The sequence below is a fragment of the Lonchura striata genome, chromosome 12 (assembly GCF_050655825.1).
Source record: "Lonchura striata isolate lonStrDom1 chromosome 12, ASM5065582v1, whole genome shotgun sequence".
In the NCBI taxonomy this organism is placed as follows: domain Eukaryota; kingdom Metazoa; phylum Chordata; class Aves; order Passeriformes; family Estrildidae; genus Lonchura; species Lonchura striata.
The window spans coordinates 12,509,945-12,534,967 of record NC_140714.1 but is presented as its reverse complement, the minus strand read 5'-3'; the positions used below and the strand labels follow the sequence as shown (position 1 = coordinate 12,534,967).

Below are 25,023 nucleotides of genomic sequence, written 5' to 3'. Positions count from 1 at the left end.
CAATGGGAGGGAGCAGAACCCCTTCCGGCTGCTTTGCTTTGCTTTGCACCCTTCCCTTCCCTTCCCTTCCCTGGGACCCTCAGTACGCGGTGCCTCCCCGGGACACCGGCGTCCTGCAAATAAGGGGGTTAAACCAGTACCGGGCTGAATTCCCATCTTCGTTCCGTGCTGCAGTACCACATTGCTGATCCACTCACTACATCGCGAGGAAGAGAGGTGTCAAGGAAGACCAGTCATAGATCTTTGACGTGATTTCATGCATTACCGAATCACAGAATCAATTAGGGTGGAAAACACCTCTGAGATCATCAAGTGCCATGTCCAATCTTTTCCTTAAACACTTTCAAGGGACAGTGACTCTTCCATCTCCCTGGGCAGTCCATTCCCAAGTCTAATCACCCTTACTGTGGTGAAATTCCTCCCAATGTCCAACCTCAACCTCCCCTGGCACAGTTTAAGGCTAAGTCTTCTTGTCCTGTTACTGCCTGGGAGAAGACCCCAGAGGCTACAATCTCCTTTCAGGTACCCGTAGAGGGTGATAAGGTCACCTCTAAGCCTCCTCCAGGCTAAACACCACCAGCGCCCACAGCTACTCTTCAATTACACTTTAATTAAGGAAGACAAGCTGGAAGAATATACTATCATAAAATTTTCAATTGCTGAAAATGCAAAGGAAGTCATACATGGCAGTAAGTGTTTCAACTTTTTCAATTGGAATTAACCAGCTGGTAATTTTTAACTATTATTGGTTTTACACCTATCATAGATTTTCCATCCTTTGTGACTAGTGGTGAAAATAATATGATAAAGATTTCTTAAACAGTTTGTTTAGGTTGATGGATCACAGCCCTGGCACTCACCTTTGAAAACAGGTTTGTGACTATGGGATGGCTAGTGCCCTCCATTGTGACATGAACATAAATTGCATTTTTTACATTAAACATGTTTTAAAACAAAAATTGGAGATTAGGCCATAGTTCTTTGCTGCTCTGGGATCAAAAGGTTCTTACTTTTGATCTCCATTGCCCCTGCAGGCTGGAATTCTGAAAAAGGTAATACTAAGTCTCATGGTGGTGTTCCACTAATTTTATAATGAGATGTTTTTGATGGTCAAGTACATCCAGGTCATGAATGGAAGTTTAGCACATTTTCTCCCTGTAAACCACATGCTTCTGTCTGGGTATTTCTGCTTTACTTTCTCCTTGCATTACTCAGAAGTCATCTAACAGGCTTGAAAACTGTATTAGCATTTTTATTTTTAATCAAGTCAGGCTGTATAAAACCTGTAAATAACTAGTAGTTTTATGTTTGAATGAATTACAAAGGACATTAAATACCACAGCATCGTGGCTAAAGAAAGGAAGATGTACGTACAGTTCAATTACAGGTCAGTAAATACCTCTGCTTCCCATAACCACCTATGACAAGCAAGGATTCCCTGTTGTACATAATGCCATTGATCCGCAATTAAATCTTCTAAACCATGGGGGAAACTGTTTGGCTTTTTCTGTTAATTGAGATCTAGACTGCTGGAGAAGCTGTAATTTTTAAGTGAGGGCAAAATTAGCATTATCTGACAATTAGCATTAGCCTGTGATGTTTTTAACAAAAACAGACACACAACAAATACTGCCAATTCCTTGCTGGCAGAACAACTGAAGAACTCACAGCTGCCACTGGTTACACTGGCAGTATCCAGAAAGCAGCAAAATGATTGGTCATATTTACTGAGAGCTCAAACCAGCGGCACAAAGCAAAGATACCATTTGACAAAACCAGCATTGATACTTCCTACCCAACAGTTCAGCCTAAGCTAGTAACAAAATGACACGTCTGAAAAACAACTCCTCCATGCTGCCACCATGTCCAACTTATCCTGTGAGTGCACTGCCTGAATACAGAAGCAGTGCATTGCTTTGGATCCATTTAGAATAATTTCCACTGTGGAAAACAGTAGTGGAGAGGCAGGAATCAAATGACTGCAGTTAATGTTTCTAACTGCAGTTTCCAAATTGCTGTGAGCTCATGGAAGGGCAAAAGTGGCTGTGGGGACTCTGCTTGTCTGTAGGTTCTTTTGTCCTTTTTACAACAGTCTCTTGTTTCTGAGTAGTATAGAATGCATAATATCCAAGAGTCATGGATATCAATATCCTGCATTCTACAGCTGGTTTTGGTTGTCACTCTCCCATCTTGCTTAAAGCTAAAAATCTGTCCCGTTTTTTCCCTTCTCCTTTCTGAGCAGCTGTTCCCAGCTGGAGGAAACAGTGAGAACTCAGCAATTCCTATAGAAACATGAAAACTTATGCACCAAAAATTTCCAGAATTTTGGTTAAAAATTCCCTACAAAATCTTTCTTTTGCTCATCAAAAATTCATTTTTGGACTTGGAAGCTGTATGCTCCATCCATAGTTCATATTTCTAGCACTGAATTATCTCACAAGAGAGACTGACCTTGAGTGCAAAAGAAATCATTCAAACAGCTCCTTTGGGGCAGAAAGGATGCATCAGGCTTGCAGAGTATTCAGCTAAGTCAATCATGACTACTGCAATATCACAATATTGCAATAAGTCAGTAATTCCTGTTTCAGACAGACACTGCCCATTGTTAGGAAAAGAGCATCAGATGCAGTGAACCAAACAGACAATGTGCTAAGAGAGATCCCAGGACAGAAATCCCTCAATGTGAGGGTCTTCTGGAACTTCATCCTGCAGATATCTGAAGACAGAAAATCAGACCTTTTGAAAGAACCCATTTACATGAAATTGTCCCACTTCAATGGGAATGGTTTATCTATGGGATGAGCACTGAGCATAAAATAGAGGATGAACCATCTTCCAGGATCAGACCTTAAGAAGAAAATTAACAAGTGTGAAATGGATGTGGACACCCCCAGCAAGGGCATGAAAATTTCCACCTGTGTCAGGGGTCACAAAAATTCTGTTTCCATGGAATCTTCTGTATTATAACATGCCATAGTTTCAAATGATCTGGCCAGGCTCAAGTGAAAGGTTATCAACTGATAAGAAAACAACCCCAAGCCATAAAATTGAATTGAAATTTGGATAAAATCTATCATTATCAAGTACCCATCTTGTTCAAGGCAACTGTTAAATCATTATGCCTTGAGAAATGTGACAAAAATTAATGAACACAGAGTTCTCAAATAAAAATCTGCATTAGCAGTCTCATTTTATAGATGGGGAAACATAAGCACCAAGTCATAAAGATCCTGCTTTTATGTCTTGCACACATGCTCAGGGCTAAACCAATAATTAGATTTGGAGTCAAGTCTTTTTCACAGAGCAAAGACTCTGTGCCTCAGTAAGACAGGAAAAGACCCCTGTGTGTAGCATTCTTTGGTTTTAATTTGCTTTCTGTAGAGACATACTCCACTTGCTAAGGTCATCCAGACAGTACCAGTGGGTGCAAGCCTCCAGAACAACTCCACTCCAGTGGCTGCTTCTCTCTCAGGAGTGGCAAAGAGCACCCAGCAGGCTGTCCTGGCAGCCAGCTGCCTCCTGCTGTGGCCACACATTTATTGGCACTTCTGGAGTAGCTGCTGCTGTGTCCAGATGGGAAAGTGGAATTAGATGCATGAATTCTATTTTGACGCTGCCAGCCATTTTTATATCCAGATGCTTTGCAACAGGTCCTGAAACTGAGCATCCAGTCCTCCCTGCTGCCTAAGCCAGACCTTCCAGGATCCCACAGAGTGTACCAGCAGGGATGTTTCTCTCCTGCTCACTTTTTTTGTCACAGTGACATGTTTGAGATTTTTCTCAAAAATCTCAAGTCCGTCTCCAGATATTTGGGGATGTTTTGAGGCTTGTAGAGTTCAGAGGGAAGGGAATGAATGGTCTTGTGACCTTTCTGGATGACTTAATCTCTTCTACAGGAAATTGCACTTAATGACCAGAGAAGTTTAAGTCCTATATTCCTAGAGGCTCAAGTCAGCATCAGATGTAGGAGTATGTTATGGCAAAAAGGAAATGACTGAACTAAACCAAACAGCAATTATACAAAAATTACTTCTGATCACCATCAAATTAACAATTTGTCAGTGATCCATGGATGCAAATCTTCATATAATGTTACCCCTCCCCAGACCTCACAGTTACCTCTGTTGTATAGATGCCTCCTTCTTCTACTGTCAGAAAAAGTATGTAGTCAAATGTCTACTTTCTGTATTTCTGTTTAGTTTTGTATCTGTTTATTCACATGAAGATAATCAAGGAAGTTCTCTAAGATTATTCAACTTAGTGATTTGCCACCAAGCACACTCCTCCCTGCTCCAAAAGCACACCAAAGTGCTCACCCTGTGGCCACATGTTTCTGAGGGAGCAGGGCAGGACTGCATCTTTCAGCAGCACTCTTCTGTTACACTGGATTAGGTGTAACATGAAACTGCACTTTTAAAGAAGACTAGATTTATGATGCAAAGAAAATTAAAAATTGAATGGATGAGTCATTTTTCAATAAAAATTCTGTTGAACTGAAATTATTCTGAACCAACTGCTGTATCGCCAAAGTTATCTATGTTTTATTATTTAACAAGTGAATAATTTGTAATGTTCAATTTTAAAATAATGTATTTCTGCAATGTAGAAATGTTATCTCAAACAGCTATTAAAATGCAAACCAAGATCCTCACAATGCAGTTTGAATAAATGCCAGAAATTATAATGAAGTAATGTCTTTACAAAAGTTTCCAGTTCCAGTTCTACTCTCAACCCCTTCTTATTGCAGCACAATGCTTCCCATGCAGACTGCCTGTCATTTTCCTTCTGCAGGGAAATACGGGGGAGGGAGGTGGGCTGGGAGAACAACCCTAACCTGATTTAATAGTCTATTGTGCAATTCAACTGCATCCTGTGGCAATGTCTGCAAAATTAATCCTAGCACACTAAGGGACCCCTCACTGAGCATAACCTGCCTTAAACCCTTTCCCATTTAACTGAGGGAGAGCTATTTGCTCAAGCATGTTAGGATGACATCATTTGTTATTTGAGGCCAAAAGCTAAGGGTAATTAAGGCTAAAGAAAATGTTCTGAAATTTTTTGCAATTAAAATGCATAGAGACACTTGTAACAGATACCACTGCAGAACAATAGAAACATAACTGGAAGAATTAAAAATAGTCTGTGCAACCAATGTGGAAGAAGATTGGAAAGCCCTTTTTCAATAGCACATCATTCTACTCCCACAAAGGGAAGTATACAAACAAAATAAAAGGCTGGAAGCATATGGAAATTTCTTTTTTGTTGTTGTTTATATGACAAATATTCCCTAAAATATTCCAGTGTAATTTTAGAACACTTTATAACAGATTTATGAAAGAACACACAGTAATTCTACATGACTGGGCTAAAAAAAACAGAGGAAGGGCCCTATTAGGAATGACAATTGTTGCTGGCAGCTCTACCTCTCCAACAAACTCATGGTTCTTTTTCTCTACAGTCCAGCATATTATTTTAAAACACAAATTTGAAGCAGTTGGATATCAGGATTGAGTTAGCTGCTTATTTTTGGAAAGAGTAAGAGATATATGCAGATAATAACAGACTGAAATGCAGTGAACAAGATTTGTTAAAACTGCATGGAAAATTAAAGCCTATTCATATGGTAAACTACAATAGATTAATATTATTTCTTTCTAATTAGATTATAATACTAGCAACCATCAGTCCTCCTAACCCATAAATTGTGATAAAACTAACTGCCCAGGATTGTATGTTTACAGAGGAAAGAAGGAAAAAACTGGATCAGATTTTTAAACAAAAACATCCCCAAGAAAAGATTTTCCATGTAACCAATTTAAATTTTACAGAAGTCTCAGCATTCTAAGGGCAGTGCAGATGCCTCCTGAGAATGCTTCCCTCTGACTTCCTTTCTCTGCCAAAATGAATTAGAGCAAACTACAGGAATATTGTCAGATAGCCACATCCCATAGCACACAATGAGATGCTGCCCTGAAGTTAGAGAATCCTATAAATATTTGATTCATGACAGATGGATACTATCATTTTTTTTTATATTTTGCTTTGGCTGAATGCTTTGAAAAGCAATAAGATTGATTAAGAAGTGCACAGTATTTAAACATCACAAAGTAATTTCTTATCCTTCTAATGTGTTGAAACAATGAAAACTGAAAATCTGGTGGCAATAAGTTTTTTGCCTAGCAAATATTTGCATTGACAACACTGTATTTATTATCACAGAATTATATTAGTAGATATTGTACAAGAAGTCATTCTAAGTTTTACACCATGAGTGGAGTTATTCTAGAACTTCAGGATAAGTTGTCAAAAGCTTTCACAGAATCATTTAGCTTAGAAAAGACTCCTAAGACCGAGTCCAACCTTGGACCACTCTGAAGCAGACCATTGCACTCAATCCAGTGTTTTTTTGAGCATGTCCAGGGATGGCAATTCCAGCATCACCCTGGGCAGCCTGTCCCGATGTTTAACAACCCTTTCTGTGGAGAAATTCTTCCTGAGAATTCCTCTCTGGAATGGGAAAATATTCTCCTACCATACACTGACAATGCTGGGCAGTCTTACAGACACAGAGTCACAGCAGCAGCTGAAATTCATTTAAAGGCAAGATTTTAAAAGGTTGGCTGTTCAGAGTATCAAAAATATTAAGCACCCACCCATCACTAAGTTCTGTTCAATACTGAGCACTCAGAGCTTTGTAAAATCAGGCCTTGTACGTGTGCAGAACATAAATTCGGTCACAAATACAGTGTAATTGGAAGGATCAGTCAATCCCCTGCGGGCATCCCGTGCCCAGGGCCCCGCTGCAGAGGGCGAATTAAATCCCCACAACACGTGGGGCTGTCATTACTAAATCCAGCCTCTAGAGGACAGAAGCAGCCCAGCACTTTTCTAGGCAGTTCAAATACAAACTAAAACCGTTTCAAAATTTTTGACTTTAAAGCCTGTCTTTATATGGAAAAGCCAAATAAACAGACAGCAATTTTTAATGCAGAATAGTTTATCTGCTGTCTTCTTAATTTTCTTAATATGGCATCATTCATAGAAACTGAATCCTAAGATATTTTCTAGTACTACTATGATCCATACAATAAAACTCTAAAGATTAAAAGTATGAAATCTATCAATAAAATACATTTTTTTTATTTTATAAAACATAATTTGGTCATACAGACAAGAGAATTCCCCAGAATCTAGGAATTGCGGCACTTAAAACCTTAGAGTAGTAAAATGTCATGGAATGGTAAAATAAAAACTCAGTTCTAAGAGAGCAAGAAAGGATCACAGAAAAAGAAAGTACAATAATTGAGTTGATGCAAGGTTGTGGATTTACTTTAAAGGTCACAATGAGATAACGAGTTTGAAATGTTTTTGAGAAACGAGTTTGCAATTTAAAAATTGCAAAGTCCCAAAATTTCATAGTGATTAATAACAAGACTAATGACATAGATAATTTTTAATGAAGGGGACTATCTTATACCACCTGCCTATTTCTGTCCTTTTACCTCCAAATTGCACAAGATTAAGGAAAAGAGTGTTCTCAGGCCATCCTAGTGTCAGAGGAAAACCTGGCTTAGGAGCTCAGAGAAAAGAATCCTCAAGCATAAATGCAGAAAGAAGGAATACTGACTACTCTTTCAGTCTAGGTGTTGTATCAATTTTACTGGTCACACATACACATTCTTACAACATCCCCAGCCAGATGACCCTGTTTGAAATTTAATATCAAAAGCACAACTTGCACCTGTGTGATTCCACAACATACTCTGCTCAAGATGCTGGGCTTCACACCCACTGACACACAACATTGATCAAAACACACTTGCAAAATCTATCCTTTCACTGCTTTTTTTGTGCTCTTTTTTCCTTTTATTTTTAAAGCACAAGCAATGCAGTACTTATTCTGCCACTCTAATACCAGCCCCACAGCACATCCATGTGATCAAATATAAAACATACCCAGGTGTATGAAAGTCATTGGCAATCACACCCAGCTACATGAAAGCCCATATATCCCTATGTAGTTTTGATCATGTTATTTTCTCCTTGCTTAAAAAAGTGTCCTGCAAAAAAAAAAAAACCACAGGTATTAAAAGAAATACAATTTAACCTCAACAAGTACATTATTAATTTTCCAATTTGCTAGTTAATCTAGGAAAGCAAAATTTCAGTGGTAACACTGGGCCATGCAAGGCAACACTTCACTTTCCTGGGATTCTCCTGAAAATGCTGCTGGCCACCAGTATCAACTTTGGGTGCTCAAAATGACAGACTGGTTTCTATATTTTCTGTGTAGCCCTTTCCCCTCATGTCACACAAGCCCAGGCACTATTCCCCCCCAAAGGAATCTAGAACTGAAGGCTGTTCAGCAGCCCTGGATTCCTCTCCCTCACCAACAGCCATGTTTGCCCACTGTGACCACAAGAGCTCCCTTTTGGAAGCAATCAGGTGGGATCCTTATGCCCCCCAAGAGGTTGAACAGCCTCAGCTTCTTCTCATATGATTATTCTACTTTGTTTTTCTACTTTTTCATTATCAAATAGATATATATTATAAATAACTCATATAAAATAACAGAATGTGATTTTGATTCAAGATTAATCCATTAAACAAATAACAGGACATGAAATAATAATTCAGATCAATCACTATAGCTCCAAAGTATTTTTAAAAATAAAATACCTTATATTTCCCATCCAATTATGTAAGTCCTTTAAAATAAAGGGATAAAGATCATCAATCTAACAATTAATATGGAAATTAAATCAATCTAAGGAATAAAAGAGTTGTTTTACAACCAGTTGCTAGGAAGCTTTGATTTTATGCTTGTTAGCTAAATGTGAGAGCTGATCTCAGTTGTTTAAGATAAAATTATTTTCATGTTAGATAAACTGAAGGCATTTGCAAATTATTTTACACTGCTTTTATACAAGGCTTCTGTTAAAATCCAGTCACATAAAAAATGCTGGATTATTTTTAAAGTCACATTTTCTTCTACTAACACTTTGAGCACCATGTTAATCTTCTTACATACAACTATAGAACTCACAAGTTTCATCTTTTCAGAACTATTTCCAATACAAAACTTTTAACAAGTAGAAAAATGTAGTTGCATCCACACAAACCAGAAAAAAATCATTGCTTGTAGTTTGCTGGTGTGCTGGCTAGTTGTGCTGTAAGCAAAGACTTGACAAACTAAATAATTGCAAATTAAAAGTGTTAAATGACAATTTAATCATTGCTGTTTCAAACCAGGTTTCAATGCTACATTGAAGCTTTAAACTATGCTTTTATGTATGCTTCAAGCAACATCACAACAGAACTTTGGGAACATTGGCTCTTTGGTAAAAATTACTATGAATTTGCTTTTAGACCATAGGCATAGCTCAGCTTTTTTGGACAACACTGGGCTTTGCTGAAATTTGTAGTTAGAAAAAATTTAATATGGAGACAGTAATTAAGAGAAGAACATCAATTTAAAACAAATTACTATGCAGCCCAGCATCCCAGTTAGGATCACAGGTACTGGACCAATCTCAGAAAAACTCTACTAGAATATTTAGGCCCCACTACAGTCAGAGGCAGAGGCCCAGTACCAACCTGACAGAGCCTAAATTGTACTCATGGCTGTTGACACGACAGCTTGAGTGAGAGGTTGCTTTGCTAGAACAGTTTTTCACCATCATAGTTAATGTATCAGCTTATCACAAGGGTCAAATGATCACTGGAGCCAAAGCAAGGCAACATGGCTGGAAGCAAAGGCTGTGGCTTCATGAGCTTAAGCCAGAACTAGAACAAAAAAGAATGAGATTTTCCATGTTCTGAAGGGCAGAGAGACAAACAGAAACACAGCAGGGCAAAGCATGCAAAACTGGAGCAGGGCTGAATTCCAGCAGCCAGGGTGGCCTCTGCTGACAGCCTCCCCCACTGCTGCTCCTGCTCAGGAAACAACTGTCACACACATTGCCAGGGGAGCCCTGCATACTGCCACGACAAGAAAAAGACCCTGCCAAGTCCAGACTAATACTTTCCAAGGTGGAAAAAAATCCAGCTGTATTTGAGAAAGTGATGGGCACAATTTAAACCCAAGCTGGCCAAAGTAGATTTAATCTAAAGTGAGAGGCTCTTTTTTGACTTGCTGATCCCTTTACTATGGGAAAAACAAGCTAAGCCAAATCAAGGAAATAATGTAACTCTGCTTTTAAATTCTTTCCCCCTTAGCACTGTGTGGGACACTCCTAGTACCTCACACTAAAGATCCTGCTGGTAACATTTGCTAATGGAGAGCAGGATACCAGGGCTGGTGCTATTATTATTCTGCTACTACTCTACTGCTTCTCTTAAATTGCTTTGTCAGACTTCCGTCACTTGAGACAAGTTCCATTATAGCAGACTTTAGGTGTATTTAGGTATTTGCCAGATAATAGAGTAAGGTTCTTAAGCAATCAATCTGTACAGATTAGTCTAATCTGTTGCTGCTGGAAACTTTGTTTCCAGAAGCAAAGTAGACAATAGTTTCAGATTACCTGCAATAAGGTTAAGCTATGGGCAATATACGTTTTGAGGTGTGAAGAAAAACAAAATAAAAGAATGCATTCCCAATATTGTCTTTGCCTTTACCAGATCAGGCAGGTATCTGAATGGAGATTTCAATAAAAACTTTTCCTAATGGATCTGGCTCAATTTAAATTGCTTTACTTGTGGTTCTCTTAAGTATTTTGGAATGCAGGATACAACAGAATTCAGTTAGGAATGCTATTTCCCAAATCAAATAAAGCACAAAAAAAAAAGTTTCAATATTAAAATAAGATTTCCAGGAGCAAGGCCAAACAATTCAAGATTTTTAGGATTCTGCATAAAAGTGAAGGCAATGAGCCAATGAAGATAAAAACACAGAGGGCCAATATCTGTCACCCAGTTCTAAAGTAATATAAATGTTTTTTATTTAATCTCTTGTAGTAGCTCAAACTACAATTCAAAATACTAAGTAAGGACTGTCAGATCATCCCTCCCTTTAGCTTTTCCTAGTATGAGACTACATAAAATGATTTTTTCTATCATCCTATTTTATCAACTTGCCTTTCATCCTATTGGACAACAGTTATGGATACAAGCATGAAGAAGGAAGAGCAATACTCTGTGAGATAATGTAGAATTTATGTCTGGCAAGAAACACAGCCTGGAGTCTCACTGAAGGTCACCAGCACATGAGGCAAGTGCTTAGAGCTCTGCTGAACAAAGAGCAGCTCAAACCTGTACTTAAAATATTTCCCTACATTGTGCCCACGAAGAAAGACTCAAGGTTGTTGTTTTGTTTTTTCTTTTTTCATATATGGTTCTCCTTGACTTCAAGTTCAATATCAAATATGAGGATAATTAACTTTCATGTACTGTTTGATAAAAATGAATTCAACATCCTAAAATTAATGGCAATGATCTGGATATCTGGTCTGGCCCCACTGGTCTGATCCCATGAAATGCTACATTCTGTCATTAAAAGATAATAGGGCAACTTCCATAACTGGAACAGTTATACTGACAAGAGAAGAGATAACCAAGTTAGAGAATTAAATCGGCAAATAACCCAAATTAATTAAAATTACATAAAAAGATTATAATTGTCAGCTTCTTTTAACTGAGCAATTGTTAAAACTTAAGTCAGTTGAATATTAGTCCTTCCATTGGAGACACTTTTTTGTAAAAATTATCTTCTTTATGAAAACTATAGTATTCTTTATAAATAAACTATTTAAACTGCAATGCAACAAACTGATTTCAGATTTTATGCAAAATCTATTTTGCATACAGTTTATTTCAGACTTGAAACAGACTTCTAAAACCATAAAGCTTGTCAAGTCATTTGCTGTAATTCATAGTAGCTGAAATTCTTAGCAACCTAGGGTTTGCACTGTTTTAAACAGCAAAAATATCTCAACATCTCTGAAAATACTTACTCAAATATATATATATATAGAAGTTCACTTTTTCCACAAAAACTAGATTAGAATAATATTTCAAGTATTTACAGTTTATTTGAATGAAAATTATAATAAACTTTCATATCTGGTCATAAAATCATAATTACTATATCATTACTTCATACAGGTTATGAATAATTCTTCATTTTCTGTAGCAGTACTGTAACAGCAAGCCATCCTTCCTTCTACTCCAGCAGGCTGGAGGTGAAAGTATTTTTCACCATTAGAAACTGAGATTCTCTGTGTGATCTTTTCAGCTTTGCACGGCGGTTCTGAAACCAGATCTAAAATGGAAAGAGAAGGGATGCTTTTCAGAAACACAACAGTGGAAGCAGAGTAATATTTGAAACTTAAAATTATTCACACAGTATGACAATATTTTGTGTGACAACAGCAGTTTGCAAGTTCAATATAAATTTAAAATCTACAGATGACAGCATGTCATCTGCTACCTGTAATTTTATCACCACAGACAAAGAAAATAATATCCCCAGGTTAACTGGAAAGTGAGATCAGCTTCACTGTAATTAATAAAAAACCTGGTATTAAATTCAGTGACCGAATCAGATCCTGGAAGATCCTGAACATCTGGAATTCACACATGTCTTATGGTGCTATTTCTTCAGCTGCTTAACGATTTGCAGCATCAAGTTTCTCATCAATCCCAATATAATATTTGCAACAAAAGCCTGATAAACAACAGAGTGAAGCCCAAATTCTAACGTATACAGCATGCTTCTTACCACATTGAATTACCTGGAAATCAATAATTAACATCCCTGAATAGGTTTTGCTTTTGGCCAGGTAAGGACATAGGTTCAAGCACTGGTTTAACACATCTATGCTCTGCTGGCAGTCTCACAAATTATGTCCATACCCATTTCAAATTTATTTTTCAAATATGGTAACAAGCAAAACATAAAAATTATTTAAAGGAAATTATCAAGTTCTGCACATAATAACTAGAGAATAACAGAGCAGATATTGTGGAAATATTATAGTGATGAATACCTCATCAGTGCTATGGAAGGCTTTAGATCTCAGAAGGAATTCAAAGGTTTCCATTTCTCAAATCATTGAAGGCATGTTTCATGTTATATTGGTTTAAATTGAGATTATTAACATTCTCATTACTGCTGTCAAACTACTTACATATAGTAGTACAGAGAGTACATATAGCTGGAATTACAGGAAAGTTCAAATATATATTTAATTACCTGGATCCTGTCTTCATCTAAATCTAATTTGCGAGCTAATTCTTCTCTAATATCAATGCCAGGGTAGGAGTTCATTTGAAAAACATTTTCCAAGACTTCAATCTGAGGAGATTAAAATACACTTGTTGAATAGTTAATACTATGTTCATAGGAGTAATACATAAAACAAAATAACAGCTTAGTTTTCTCAACAGGAGAGGTCTGATCAGTGTTTGCACAATTCTGATTCCAGGCATAAACACAGATCTGCTGAAATTAGCAACATTCCTGTTAATTTACACTAGTTCCTGATTACATTTCTCTCTGTAGAGGTACATCACACTGATCAGCTGTTAGAGGTTTCTTCCAACATTTTACTAAACTACATTGTTCCTCATTTGTTAAATGCTAAGAAAAGCCCTACCTGGTTTCTGGTGAATGCAGTTCTTGGTCTTCTACCCCTGTACCAGCTCAATTCTCGTTTGAAAGACAGCCTTTCAGTAACTGAAAAATATTTTTCACATTTCAAAACGTTTTCCTCTTGCACTGGATCCCTTCTAGCATGAAATAATGGATTTTCATAGCAAACAACAGGGATTTGCAGATGAGGATTACTGTCATCACCTAAAACTAGAAAGAACAAGAAAAGGAGAGCTTCAATTTACTGGTCTGTAGTAGAAACATGCCAGTATTTTTGAAGGGTAAAAGCTTAAGGGGTTACAAAACAGACTGACTTACCCAAGCTGGTGCATGCATCCATCCAGGGTCTGTGAGGTTTCCCAGCTGGAATGCCATCTTTTTTCTGCTCCAGTCCCAATATACTCTCGATTGAAAAGGAGCAGTGTGTGGTTTTACTCTCTCCCAATCCGGGCACCTTGTGCAGGTCCGGAGAGGCCGCCGTGGTGGCAGCACACAGCGAGGGACCGGCCATGCCTTCGCCCTCAGCCAGCATAGCAGGAGTACTGTACTTGCATTTCTCCACAAGTCCTCCTTATAGCCATGTTGACAAGGGGGTTGGATTTGTAACGTCATTAATTAAAATCTTTTATTAGAAAGTTTTAGCATGTCAATGAAAACTCTCCCACCAAGAGGCACGAGGAGTTAATTGTTTATTTGTTTGCAAGTAATTAGCAACTAATGGTGACACTAGGGGGGCCACCAAGGGGGACAAAGAGTGTTATCTCTCCTAACCAGAGCATCGACTTCACTTTCTCAAAAGAAGCTGTGCACAAATATAGTACTTCTCTTTTATTTGAAATCATTAATGTATAAAATCAGTTTTTTAAAAAACTTTATACTCTAATGGACTCCACTTACCTAAGCATAGAAGCATGATAGGAAACCAGTCAAGTAATAAGTAATCTTATTTAAGTGAATTTCCTTCCAAGGAAATTTAAAAAATAATCTCTTAATGCTATTAGGGTAATCCCGATGAAAATGCCTCTGTTTTTTCATATGCATATGTAATGGTGAACGTGGTCAATAAAACAACAATAGCTTTTGGCATAAGGCACTGTGCAGTGGGTTGGCAGTGTTGTCAAAGCTCAGTGTAATTGCCTTCCAAGTGCCTGGATTAGTTAATAGGAACAGTTGCACCAACTATTTTAAATAATTCATGCATTCATTTTTCTTATTAAAATAACTTTGTTGCAGCCTTTTTGAAACATAGCAGATGTGAAATTTCCTGATAATTCTTCACTACATAAAGGCAAAGTTTCAAGTAATAGAAGTAGTACACTCAAATTTACAGGTTTAGAAGCATGCTTTTTCTCATCGATGTCTCTCCCTTCTTGTAGGTTTATAGCAAACAGAAGCATATTTAAATCGTACGGAGCCAACACTTAAAATCATAAAAACAATTATGAGTAATGGGAAGAAAGGAGATAAAGTCTTTGCAATGAAATCTGACAGAATTCTGATTTCATCCATTATAATAAAATACAGACTATAACATTTTTATATTCAAGCTCAGCTGTCAGTCACACAGCAGTTTACATCACATGCTCAAAACCAGCTTTTGGTTCAGGACAAGAAAAGGAGGAATTTCTGTAGAGACACTATAAAATCAAGATTTGTCCAAAAGTAACAGGCAAAAATGAAAACAATATTTTTATTTTGGGAGGAAAAGTAACCCCACCTTCTGGCCTGACTTTGTGTTGTGCAGGAAGATTGTTGTCAAACTGAACTATTAAAAGAGTGACAACTCCAGAAGTGATCTTACCAAGGACACTTCTCACACATATCAATGGATCTTGAAGCAGCATGCATCCGCCTGCAATCTTCACTTGCAAGATGAGCTCCAGTCACCATTTATGGACCTTAAGCCTTCTCTTGGAAACTGTATTTCATTGTTTGGCCCATTAGTATTGACCAATACTACCTTGCAACCCATTTGAAATTACCTATAGACTTTAACTAAATACCTTGGTAGGGGTAATTAGAGCAACACAGCAAACATTAAGTTGGGAATCCTAAGTAATCAATAATAGGAAAACGCACTGCTCCTTTGGATATGCAAATCCAATCCTCTTACAGCATCACATACTTGATGAGGCAGGAAACTAATCTCCCTTTCAGACTCTGCACCACTGTTTTTCGCCCAGGGACAGTGGAGTTCATCTCTTTAGGAGAAGGAGCTCTCGTTCTCCAGAGATGGGAAGCCTCCACCAGCTGTTTACTCCAGCTGAGGAAACCACACCAGTGCTCTTGGGGTTTTGGTCTGAAGGCCCAGTTCTTACTCTTGCTGCTTTTTGCTCTTCTCACCACTGCTACTGCACTGCTGGGTCACCTTTCCCTAGAGCTTGGGCAACATTTTCAGATTTTTAAAAGGGTATAAATGGTATATATTATCTTTCTTGATTACTTATCACACTCCAAAAATTCACTTTTCACCTCACCTTTCCCACAACCTCTTTACCCAGTATTTCACCACCTCAGAAGTCATGCTGCATAAAGCTCTTTTTCAAATACATTTTTAACATGAATAACAAGTATTATATTCAAAGCCAACTTCAGAATTACCAAGTTTTTTTAAAGCAAGAATACCTCAAAACAGTACACGAATTTTCACAGAACAAAGCAGTTAGCTATTTCTTGAAGTAAAAGCTACTTTGACACAGGAAGATTAAGTGAATGCAGGTAAATTCAAGGTTAATCCAAGGTTGCCACTAGCAAAAGTATAAGAAAGTGTGTTAAAAAGTGGGAAACATTGCAAATAAAACCTACCTTATCCACAGAGCTATTTTCACCCTCCAGCAGAGGCAAAATGTTCTCTCCATAATGGCACACCTCTGGAATCCTCTGAAGACATGTTCACTGCTCTTCTCTCTGTTGACAAAGTGCCAAGTGTTAATTCTCCATATTTTTAAGGCTTCTTAGAAGATATTTTGCAGAAAAAACAACAACAACAAAATATAACAATCAAAAACCAACAACTGCCAAAAAAAATCCCCAAACCAAACAAAAAACCCAACTCCACAAATCAAAAAGCCCAAACAATAAAAAACCCCACTCACACTAACAAAAGGTCTACAATGCTGAAAACGGTGTAACACTAAAACAACAATTAGAGGATGCAGAGGGATTCTTCAACTCATTACTCTTACATTTGTTGCAGTCAAATTTGTAGCTCAAGTAAAACTTTTGGATGCCACTCACAGCTGTAAATACACAAAGCGTACTAAACCAAACCCACTTAAAGTTACTACCTCCTGAATTCCACTGGGAAAATGATCTTACAGTACAAAACAAAGTAATTTCTTATTGCTGTAAAGACTGCTGTAAAGCTTGGTCACAAATGAACTGTCTCAAAACCAGAAAGCACAAATATATATACATCATGATATGTTAATGTCCATGACAGGACTTAGTCTGTTAAACACCTTGTAAGATAACACTGAATTATTACCCTTATTGACAGGGAAAGGGAGAGGTGCTGTGACTTGCTTCAGTCAGGTGAGTCACCAGCTGAGCTGGTAAATTAATTGACTGAACAGTATTGGAAATTTCTTTACTACTCCCTACAGGGAAAAACAAAAGAACACAACAGCAAAAAAAACCAAAACAAAAAAACAACCAAAACCAAAACCACCCACCACCCCCTAAAAAACCCAAACCAACAAACAAACAAAAGCCACCTCAAAAATCTTTGTTTGCAATTTAACACACCCGTCCTGTCCTTTATCTGCTTTTAATGGTAAATCATAACCTGATACAACATAAAGAATGGTCTCATAGCAAGACTGCACCACAATAATTGATCATTTGCTCTGCTGAATGAATATACTTAATATGCTTTCTAATCTGGTCTTCACTCAATTCACCTGGCCCCAAAAAGGCAAAAAGGCAAAACCAGCAATAGCCTTTTTTTTTTTTTTTTTTCTCCCCCCAGATAAGAACTATCATCAAGTCTACCAGGTCTTGCTCTCTAAAACTACCTGAAAAGGAGGTTGTAGCCAGATAGGGATCAGTCTTTTCTCCCAGGCCCAAGAAGGGACGGGACCAGAGGAAACAGCCTTAAGTTGTGCCAGGAAATGTTTAGACTGGATATTGGGAACAGTTTCTCCATGGGCAGGGTAGCACTGAAAATCACCACTCCTGAAGTGTCCAGATGTGAGGATGTGGCACAGGCACGTGGTTTAGTGGTGAACACGGGCTCCTGGATTAATGGTTGGACTCAATGATCTCAGGTCTTTTCTAACCTTAAGGATTCTACAATTCGAAGTAATTTCAGAGCTGAACCAGTTCCCAAGTCCAACCAATGATCTGTTTTGATTACAGTGAGCCCTCACAGTAGTTTTATGCATTTAAAATTTGCCACCAACCTATGGCACCACAACTATTCAGTCTAAGAGAGCAGAGATACTATTTTCTAACATCTAATCAGAATCTCTCCTGTCTCAGCTTAAGGCCTCTTGGCGTCTCACTGCAAGCACAGTAGAAGTGGATGGCGTCCACTTGGGGCCCATCCACATGGCGGGGATAAGAGGAGACTTGCCAAAAGGGATGCTCCAGACAACATGGCAAGAGTGCCAAAGATGCTCCAGAACGGCAGGGACCCAACAGCGCTCCCTTGCTGTGGAGCGGCCCTCCAGGTAACTGTCTGTGGGAAGACGCCAGCAGCCCCCGGAGCACAGACAGGGCTGGGAGGACGCTTTGCTCGGCAGGCAGGACTTTAGTCCCGGCAGCCACCTCAGCGGAGGCGAGCCCCGACAGCCGCGGCCTGAGGGGCAGCGCGAGCGCCTCACCCCGCGCCTGCGCGCGAACGGGCAGGCTCGCCAGCCAATGGGGAAGCCGGGCGGGCCAACGGGGTAGCTGGGCGGGCCAATGGGGAAGCGGGACGCGCGGGGGGCGGGACGTCCGGCGCGCGGGGGCGGGGGCGGGTCGGGGCTGGCGGGGGGAGCGCAGCCGCGGGCGCTCAGCGCGGTCGCCGCCATGCCCGGCATCGACAAACTGCCCATCGAGGAGACGCTGGAGGACAGCCCGCAGGTGAGACGGGCCCAGCGCAGGCCGTATCGGCGCCAGCCCTGCTGGCGGGCCAGCGCTGCCTCCGTGTTGTTCCCGGCCCCGGGAGAGCCGGGAGGACGGGTGACGCCCCAGCTGCCGCCCGGCCCCGCGGGGCTCCGGCGGTCTCGGCTCGGGCTTTCCGCCGCGGCCGCGTCCTGCGAGCGCCCGCTGAGCTCCCGGGAGAGCCGCGGGCCGGGGGCTGCGGGGCCGCGGCGCCTCTGGCCGGCAGCGGGGCTCCGATCCCCACCCCCGCTTCGCTCCCAGGCTCCGTTTCGGACACCTCGTGCCCACAAAACCCGTGTCGCCTTCTCAAAACGATCTTTCCTCGTTGTTTTTCGCTAAGGCGCGTTAAGGTTTAATGGAGCCGCGTGAGAAGCGGTTCTGGGTGAGGCTGTCGCGGCGGTGGGAAGCGCACGGTGCCCGGAGGCCTCTCCTGCTCCGATTCTTCTCTTGCGTAGCTGCTGCCTGATCTGTGTCAGCGATGCTCTCTAGCACTGGAGTTTCTTTCTAAAGTAGGAAATGCTTTATTCAGTGGCTCTGGTTTCTCTTGTTGGCAGCAGCAACAGCAGGTCCTTGTACTGTGCTTCTTAGATGTAGGAAAAAGTTTGCAATGTATTTTCTTTTATGGCAGCCTTTTGAATTAAGATCCTTGTTGTGGTGCATGGTTTACGTTGTGTGCAGGGTGTCCTTTATTGCAATAGCATATGCATTGGTAGTTTTAATTCCTTGCTCACAGGAAGAGAAACTTTCGCTTGTTAAGAAGGGAACTTTAGTCCCTGAAGTTAAAATTATTTTAACAATTCTCTATCAAGTGGAAGGATGACTTTAAAAAGGCAGGAGAAGTCCATGCACAAAAGGAGTCATTGATTTCCCAAGGACAGTGCCCCAGATAGCTCAAATGCTGAATGTGAGATGAGATCTGGGTTCTGGTCCAGGGGCCAAACCTGCTGTCATCTCATGAAGAGGAAAAAATTTTGAAAGTCTTATAATAATACTGATTTTAAAAAATTATCTCTGGAAGGTTTTTTCTTAGTATGAGGAAGTCAGAACTATTCGTATTTATAGGAAATGTCAAATGTAACATGAATTTAGGACCATCTGAGAACATTTGGGAAGCACATGAGAAAATGTTACTTATTGGAATGCAGTTATAATTCTAGAATCTTCCATGTGAGGTTAGTTGTGATACAGACAAGCAAAGGCTAATTCAGCCCGTTGTGTTTGAGATGCTTAAATAATTGGATTTGTCAATATTGTTTTTTGTTTTAGGTAGAAAATTTACATATTTCAGTCAATTTAATATTTCAGATGAATTCTGGGAGCCGGGTTCTCTAGTAAGCGCTCAGTGATTTTCTGTTACATTAGTTAATTGCTACATTAACTAATTTGTTACATTAGTTAATTTCTGTTACTTTGAAGTCAACGTGGTGGAAATGGCAGCAAATGTTGCTTGAAGAAAGCAGAAGCCTCTCTAGAGGAGTTGCTATGACTTGAATACATTCATGCTGAATATTGCCAAGCCCATCAGCCTGGGTGATTGTTTAGTGCTGCACCATGGCCTGGAGTTGTTGTTTCAGACACTGACTGTAGGTATATAAACGCCATATCAAACTTATTCTGTGTCTGAGGGAGGGAAAGGCTTTTCAAAATGTCCAAACCCATTCATTTCCTGTTGTCACAGGACCAAAATCTAACCACTGTGCTTGTCAGGCCCAAACCAAACGCCAAGTTTACATAGTCTTTGCTATGCAAAACAGGGCAATTTACTTATTAACCTAGGACATGTATTACACAGGAAGTCAGTGTGTATTTGGAGAGTTTCTGCTCACACTGATTTGCGTTCCCGAAGCATTGCACAACAAACAAGCCAAGAGACTGGTAGCACAGGCTCTGTCTCCTGTCACCTGCAGTGCCCTCCAGCTGATGGCACAGACAGCTTAAAGCTGACTTCTAACGCGGGGTTTCATCGTGCAGCTTCTCCTGGTCCTTTCCTTGCTTGCTCACAAACACGGATTGAAAGACACTGAAAGAAAATGCCAAATGATGCAGAGTTTTACTAGAAATACAAGTGATCTGCTGTAACGTATTTACAGTTTCAGATTAATTTCTTTCCATTAGTATAATATGATATTGTTTTAACAGTTGAGCATCAATAACAGACATTTTTAAAGTAAAACATAAAATTTTTTTTTCCATGTTCAGTTTTAAAGAGTAAGCATAATCTAGAAACCTTACATAATACTCCTTTAAAATTACAAGCTTAGGTTTATTTATGTTCAGGTTTAAAGGTCATGAGTATATAATTCAATGGTTATAGTACCATGTAATTTTTTCTTTTGCATTCTTTCGTGTATGTCTACCTTAATGGCGCAGTCAAGGCTGTTAGGATGACATATGTTGCCACACCTGGCAAAGATTTGAGTTCTCCACCTCTTTCCACTTATTTTATAAATTAGAACCATCATTAAAGCTATTTATTGTGCTGATGATGTTTTTTAGTGTTTAAATATCTTTTAGATGTTCTATAGCTTGACAGTAGTTGTGATACAGCCAGGTATTTAATAATGCAACTTAGATAAAAATACCTTATGTCAAAAGAATTGTTAAATAAATATACTTTATATGGGTTTAATATGTACTCTTTGATTATCATTAAAAGCAAAAAATCAGAAATAGCTGAAAAAGGCCTTCATGCTTCAAGGGGAGATGGACTAAAGATATCAGTAATTTCAAGACAGCCTAGAGTAGACTAAAAAATATAATTTCCAATTTCAAGTGTTTAACAATCATAGTTTGGGGGGAAAATCAATTATGTGCTTATGATTATTTAAATTTTCTTCCTGGACATAAATTTTAGTGTAATCCTAGAAACAAAGCATGGTCCTTTTGCTAAAACATTGCCAAAATATTTCCTTTGTGGCTCTTGCAAGCTCTGCTCCTACAGCCAAACATCCCAAGCAAAGTTTTAAGAAAAGCCAGTGTGGCCTGTGCAGAGTTACTGGTACATCTTCTGCTTTTCCCCCTTTGGGAGTTTTGTCTTGGTGGAAGGAAGCCATTCAAAATCCTCATGGTGAGGAGGAATAACCTTGCTTCCAAGTGCAAACAGGATGCAAGAACATGCAGTCAGCATCTCATTTAAGCTTACAGGCAAGTTACACCTGAGCAACCTGATTGCCTTCTTATCGAGTCAGTCCTTTGGGCGGAAGGGAGGGCAGGGGATGTCAGTCACCCTGGCTTGTGCAAGGACTCTGACACAGTCTGGCAACATTCTTTGGCCAAAAGGGAGAGGTATGCACTGTGACCTGAGTGGAAAGCTGAGTGGATAGTTGGGATGACAGATGGAGATCAGTGTTTTGGTTTAATAGGTGGCCAGTGATAAAAGAGGTTGATTTTTGAGGTGGAGGTTGTTAAGCACCATCAGTGATGCACACAGTGCAGTTGGACACAGGAGTCATCAGGCTTGTGGGTGACACCAGCTAAAGAACAGACAGACTGACAAGCTGGGGTAGGGACAGATCTTTTCACTCCCTTTCAGTGGTGAGAAACATGTATGTTGAGGACCATCAGATGCAGATTGTATTGTTTGTTTTGGTTTGGTGTAGTTCCTCAACCTTTTGATCACAGAATTGATGGTTATTCCACAGGTAAATTATAGGTCCAAGCACAACCAGCAATTGTCTGTGTTCAGGTTGGACAGTATGAGACAGTCACATATTACATATCCTTTATTTGGATCTCTCTGTAGAGGAAATGTGTATACCTGGCAAGCTGTTTAATACCAGTAATCTTAATCCTTCTTCTTAGGGATGTACCATAGTGAACCCAGTAGCTGTCCAAAGTTTCAACATTTAACACTTGTCCATCTCCCTTGGCCCCTTCCTTTCTGAAAATGTATTAACCTGGAGAAAGGCTGACAGGAGGAAGGCTGAGCTTGGGTATCTCTAAGATTCTCTGGCATGCAGCAGGTATCATTCCTTTAAACAATATTGGAGGGTTTATTGAATTTTCAGTAATGAAACCTGAAATAATGCTATTTAAGTCTGAAATTACATTATATTTAAATTCTTCTAACTTGTCATGATCCTGTTTTGGCTGTTTGATTGTTACAGACCCGCTCTTTGCTGGGAGTATTTGAAGAAGATGCTGCTGCAATATCCAATTACATCAACCAGTTGTTTCAAGCCATGCACAGAATATATGATGCTCAGGTAGTGTTAATGAAATTCTTGAATGCATTATAAAGCTTTGGAACCACATTTCATGTTTCTGGCTTTTTTGACATTATAATGAGCAGTATGCTTTTCTTTAACTTCCATATGCTGTAAACAAAGAAGTGAAATAAAGCTTTTCTCTGTGTTATAGTGGTAAAGACTAAATTCTTGAGATTCTTTTTTGCAATAGAATTTCTTATGACAAGTGAAATTATATTCTCTGTTCTCTAAGTAATTCTAATGTATTTCCCAAGTGTTTCTAAAATGTTGCACACATTAAAATTATCTTGGTGTATATAATCGTATATATCAAGTGGGAGGTTATTTTTTACCCACAATATATTCATGTTTCACTCATCTAGAAATAACTCCAGAAACGTGTTTTTATGACAGAAACGGAATCTATTTTGTATGATTTTCTGAAAATTTGAGTTTATGTCTGTATTTTTAATTTAGATATACTTTACCTGTTTGCCTTTTTATTGATTTTCATGTTTCCCTTTTTTGTTAATCAGAATGAATTAAGTGCAGCAACTCATCTGACTTCAAAGCTTCTGAAGGAATATGAGAAACAGGTACTGCATAAATCATGTTGTCTGTGTGTGGTCAGATACTGTGGTCAAAATACTGTGTATTTTTGTAGTATTTTAGGTCCCAGAGCACAGTGTAGAATGTATTTAGGTTTGATCCAGATATGCTGTGGTTGGTGATTTAAATTGTTGCCAAAAGAATCTACTGTCTTTATTTTAGTTCTTCCAACTAAACCAGAATGAAGTTCCTCTTACCATGAAGAATATTAATAACTTTTGAAATATTTTACTTTTGGATTAGTTTTTTAGAGAATTGCTTAGGGTAATTCTGTTTTGTTTTTACTTTATAAACCTGTTTACCCTTAAGTGCTTAAATATTAATAGTCCCAAAGAGAAGAGAGTGCATTGCAATCTCCAAATTACAACCATAATTTGCTCTGTGAGCATAATTCCATCTCTGAAAGGACAGACTGTGGAATCCATAACTTTCTTCCCCTGTACTATGAAGGGTTTTTTTGTTTGTAGCTTTGCTGCTGGGTCCCATTTTCTGAGGTTAAAAATGTTTAAAACAAAAATTTGCTTCTTTTAAGAGGCTGCTGCTCCCTATCCTCCTTTTCCACCTAACGAGGTAAACTGCTTCAGTATATCTTAACTGTGTAATATTTAAAAATAATGGAATACCTGATATGTTCATAGAGATGATTAATCCAGTTTTGTGAATGGCACAAAACACTGCAAACAACATAATTCTTTTTACCTTCTCAGCGTTTTCCACTCGGGGGAGATGATGAAGTCATGACTTCCACGCTGCAGCAATTTGCAAAAGTGATTGATGAGGTAAGTCCTTGTATGTGATTTGCTAATGCTGTCATGTACAGACTTGAACTGCCTTAATTACTCCTTTTTTAAGCCAGGAGGTACAGAAATGGCATTCCTTTGTCAAAAGGTAACAATTAATTGTATATTGCAACATCTATTTAAAGTTACATAACCTTAAGATAAAGAAGGAATTCAACAAAATGAGGATACATTGCTGAAAAAAACATAGCTTAACTACTTTAGATAGAGCCAAAACCATTACACAGTGGCAGTTAGCAACTATGTACATGAGGCATTTGCATTGCCAGATTTCAGGTACCTGAGTGACAGAGGACCCTCTTGCTGTCTCTCTTAGATGCTGACTCACAGGACACACAACTGAGCACCATTAAGAGCTGAATCAGGATTTTTGTAGTGATCCCTCTCCTCACTTAAACAGCATTTTAGGAGGAGGATCACATTTTGTTCTACTTCGGTGAGCTGTGGAAGATGGGCTGTGACATAGCTGGAGAGAAACTGGAGAAATAAACGGATTAGTCAGGATGGATGAGACTGTTTTTGGACAAGATTGAGTAGCTTGGAAAAGTTCAGAAACAACTAAACTCTAAAGTTTTCTGTAAAAAACTGATGATGAGATTTGGAGCCTAAAAAAAAGTAGCTGCAAACAAGGGAACATGGAAAAATGTGCTTGAGTTGTACATGTTGTCTTTGAGTTACATTGATATCCACCTATTGTGATTTGGTCTCAGCACTGCTTTCCTAAGATTTTCTTCTTTTGTATTTTTCA

General features: G+C 39.0%; 2 protein-coding genes across 4 annotated transcripts in view; one reads left to right on the top strand and one right to left on the bottom strand.

The window, feature by feature from the left end:
- Nucleotides 1-12,009: 12,009 nt before the first annotated feature.
- Nucleotides 12,010-18,546, bottom strand: HESX1 (HESX homeobox 1). 2 transcript variants are annotated; one of them, XM_085590596.1, is made up of 6 exons: nt 17,608-18,546; nt 16,397-16,498; nt 13,910-14,161; nt 13,596-13,801; nt 13,193-13,294; nt 12,010-12,259 (listed from the first exon to the last, which is right to left on the bottom strand). In XM_085590596.1, exons 3-6 carry the CDS (start codon nt 14,121-14,123, stop codon nt 12,161-12,163), a joined length of 621 nt encoding a protein of 206 aa, XP_085446722.1. In that variant the 5' UTR covers nt 14,124-14,161; nt 16,397-16,498; nt 17,608-18,546; the 3' UTR covers nt 12,010-12,160. The 2 variants fall into 2 exon arrangements, with proteins under 2 accessions (XP_085446722.1, XP_021389937.1); XM_021534262.4 differs by having other exon boundaries at nt 16,397-18,442.
- The window catches only part of APPL1 (adaptor protein, phosphotyrosine interacting with PH domain and leucine zipper 1), a 25,618-nt gene continuing 19,094 nt past the window's right edge, over nt 18,500-25,023 (top strand). Inside the window, exons 1-5 of one of the 2 annotated variants that reach the window (XM_085590576.1) lie at nt 18,540-18,658; nt 20,096-20,266; nt 22,786-22,884; nt 23,403-23,462; nt 24,183-24,254. In XM_085590576.1, the coding sequence (XP_085446702.1) occupies nt 22,861-22,884; nt 23,403-23,462; nt 24,183-24,254 (156 nt within the window). In that variant the 5' untranslated portion in view covers nt 18,540-18,658; nt 20,096-20,266; nt 22,786-22,860. Of the gene's footprint in view, nt 18,659-20,095; nt 20,267-22,785; nt 22,885-23,402; nt 23,463-24,182; nt 24,255-25,023 lie in introns of both variants that reach the window. The other variant, XM_021532634.2, reaches the window with a different exon arrangement.

What these genes read in the sequence shown, in the direction of transcription:
- HESX1 (XM_085590596.1), bottom strand. Translation starts at nt 14,123, where the DNA reads ATGCTGGCTGAGGGCGAAGGCATGGCCGGTCCCTCGCTGTGTGCTGCC. An exon ending in GGATGCATGCACCAGCTTGG is followed by an intron (nt 13,802 to 13,909) that starts GTAAGTCAGTCT and finishes TGTTCTTTCTAG; the next exon opens with TTTTAGGTGATGACAGTAAT. An exon ending in TAGATGAAGACAGGATCCAG is followed by an intron (nt 12,260 to 13,192) that starts GTAATTAAATAT and finishes TTTCCATTTTAG; the next exon opens with ATCTGGTTTCAGAACCGCCG.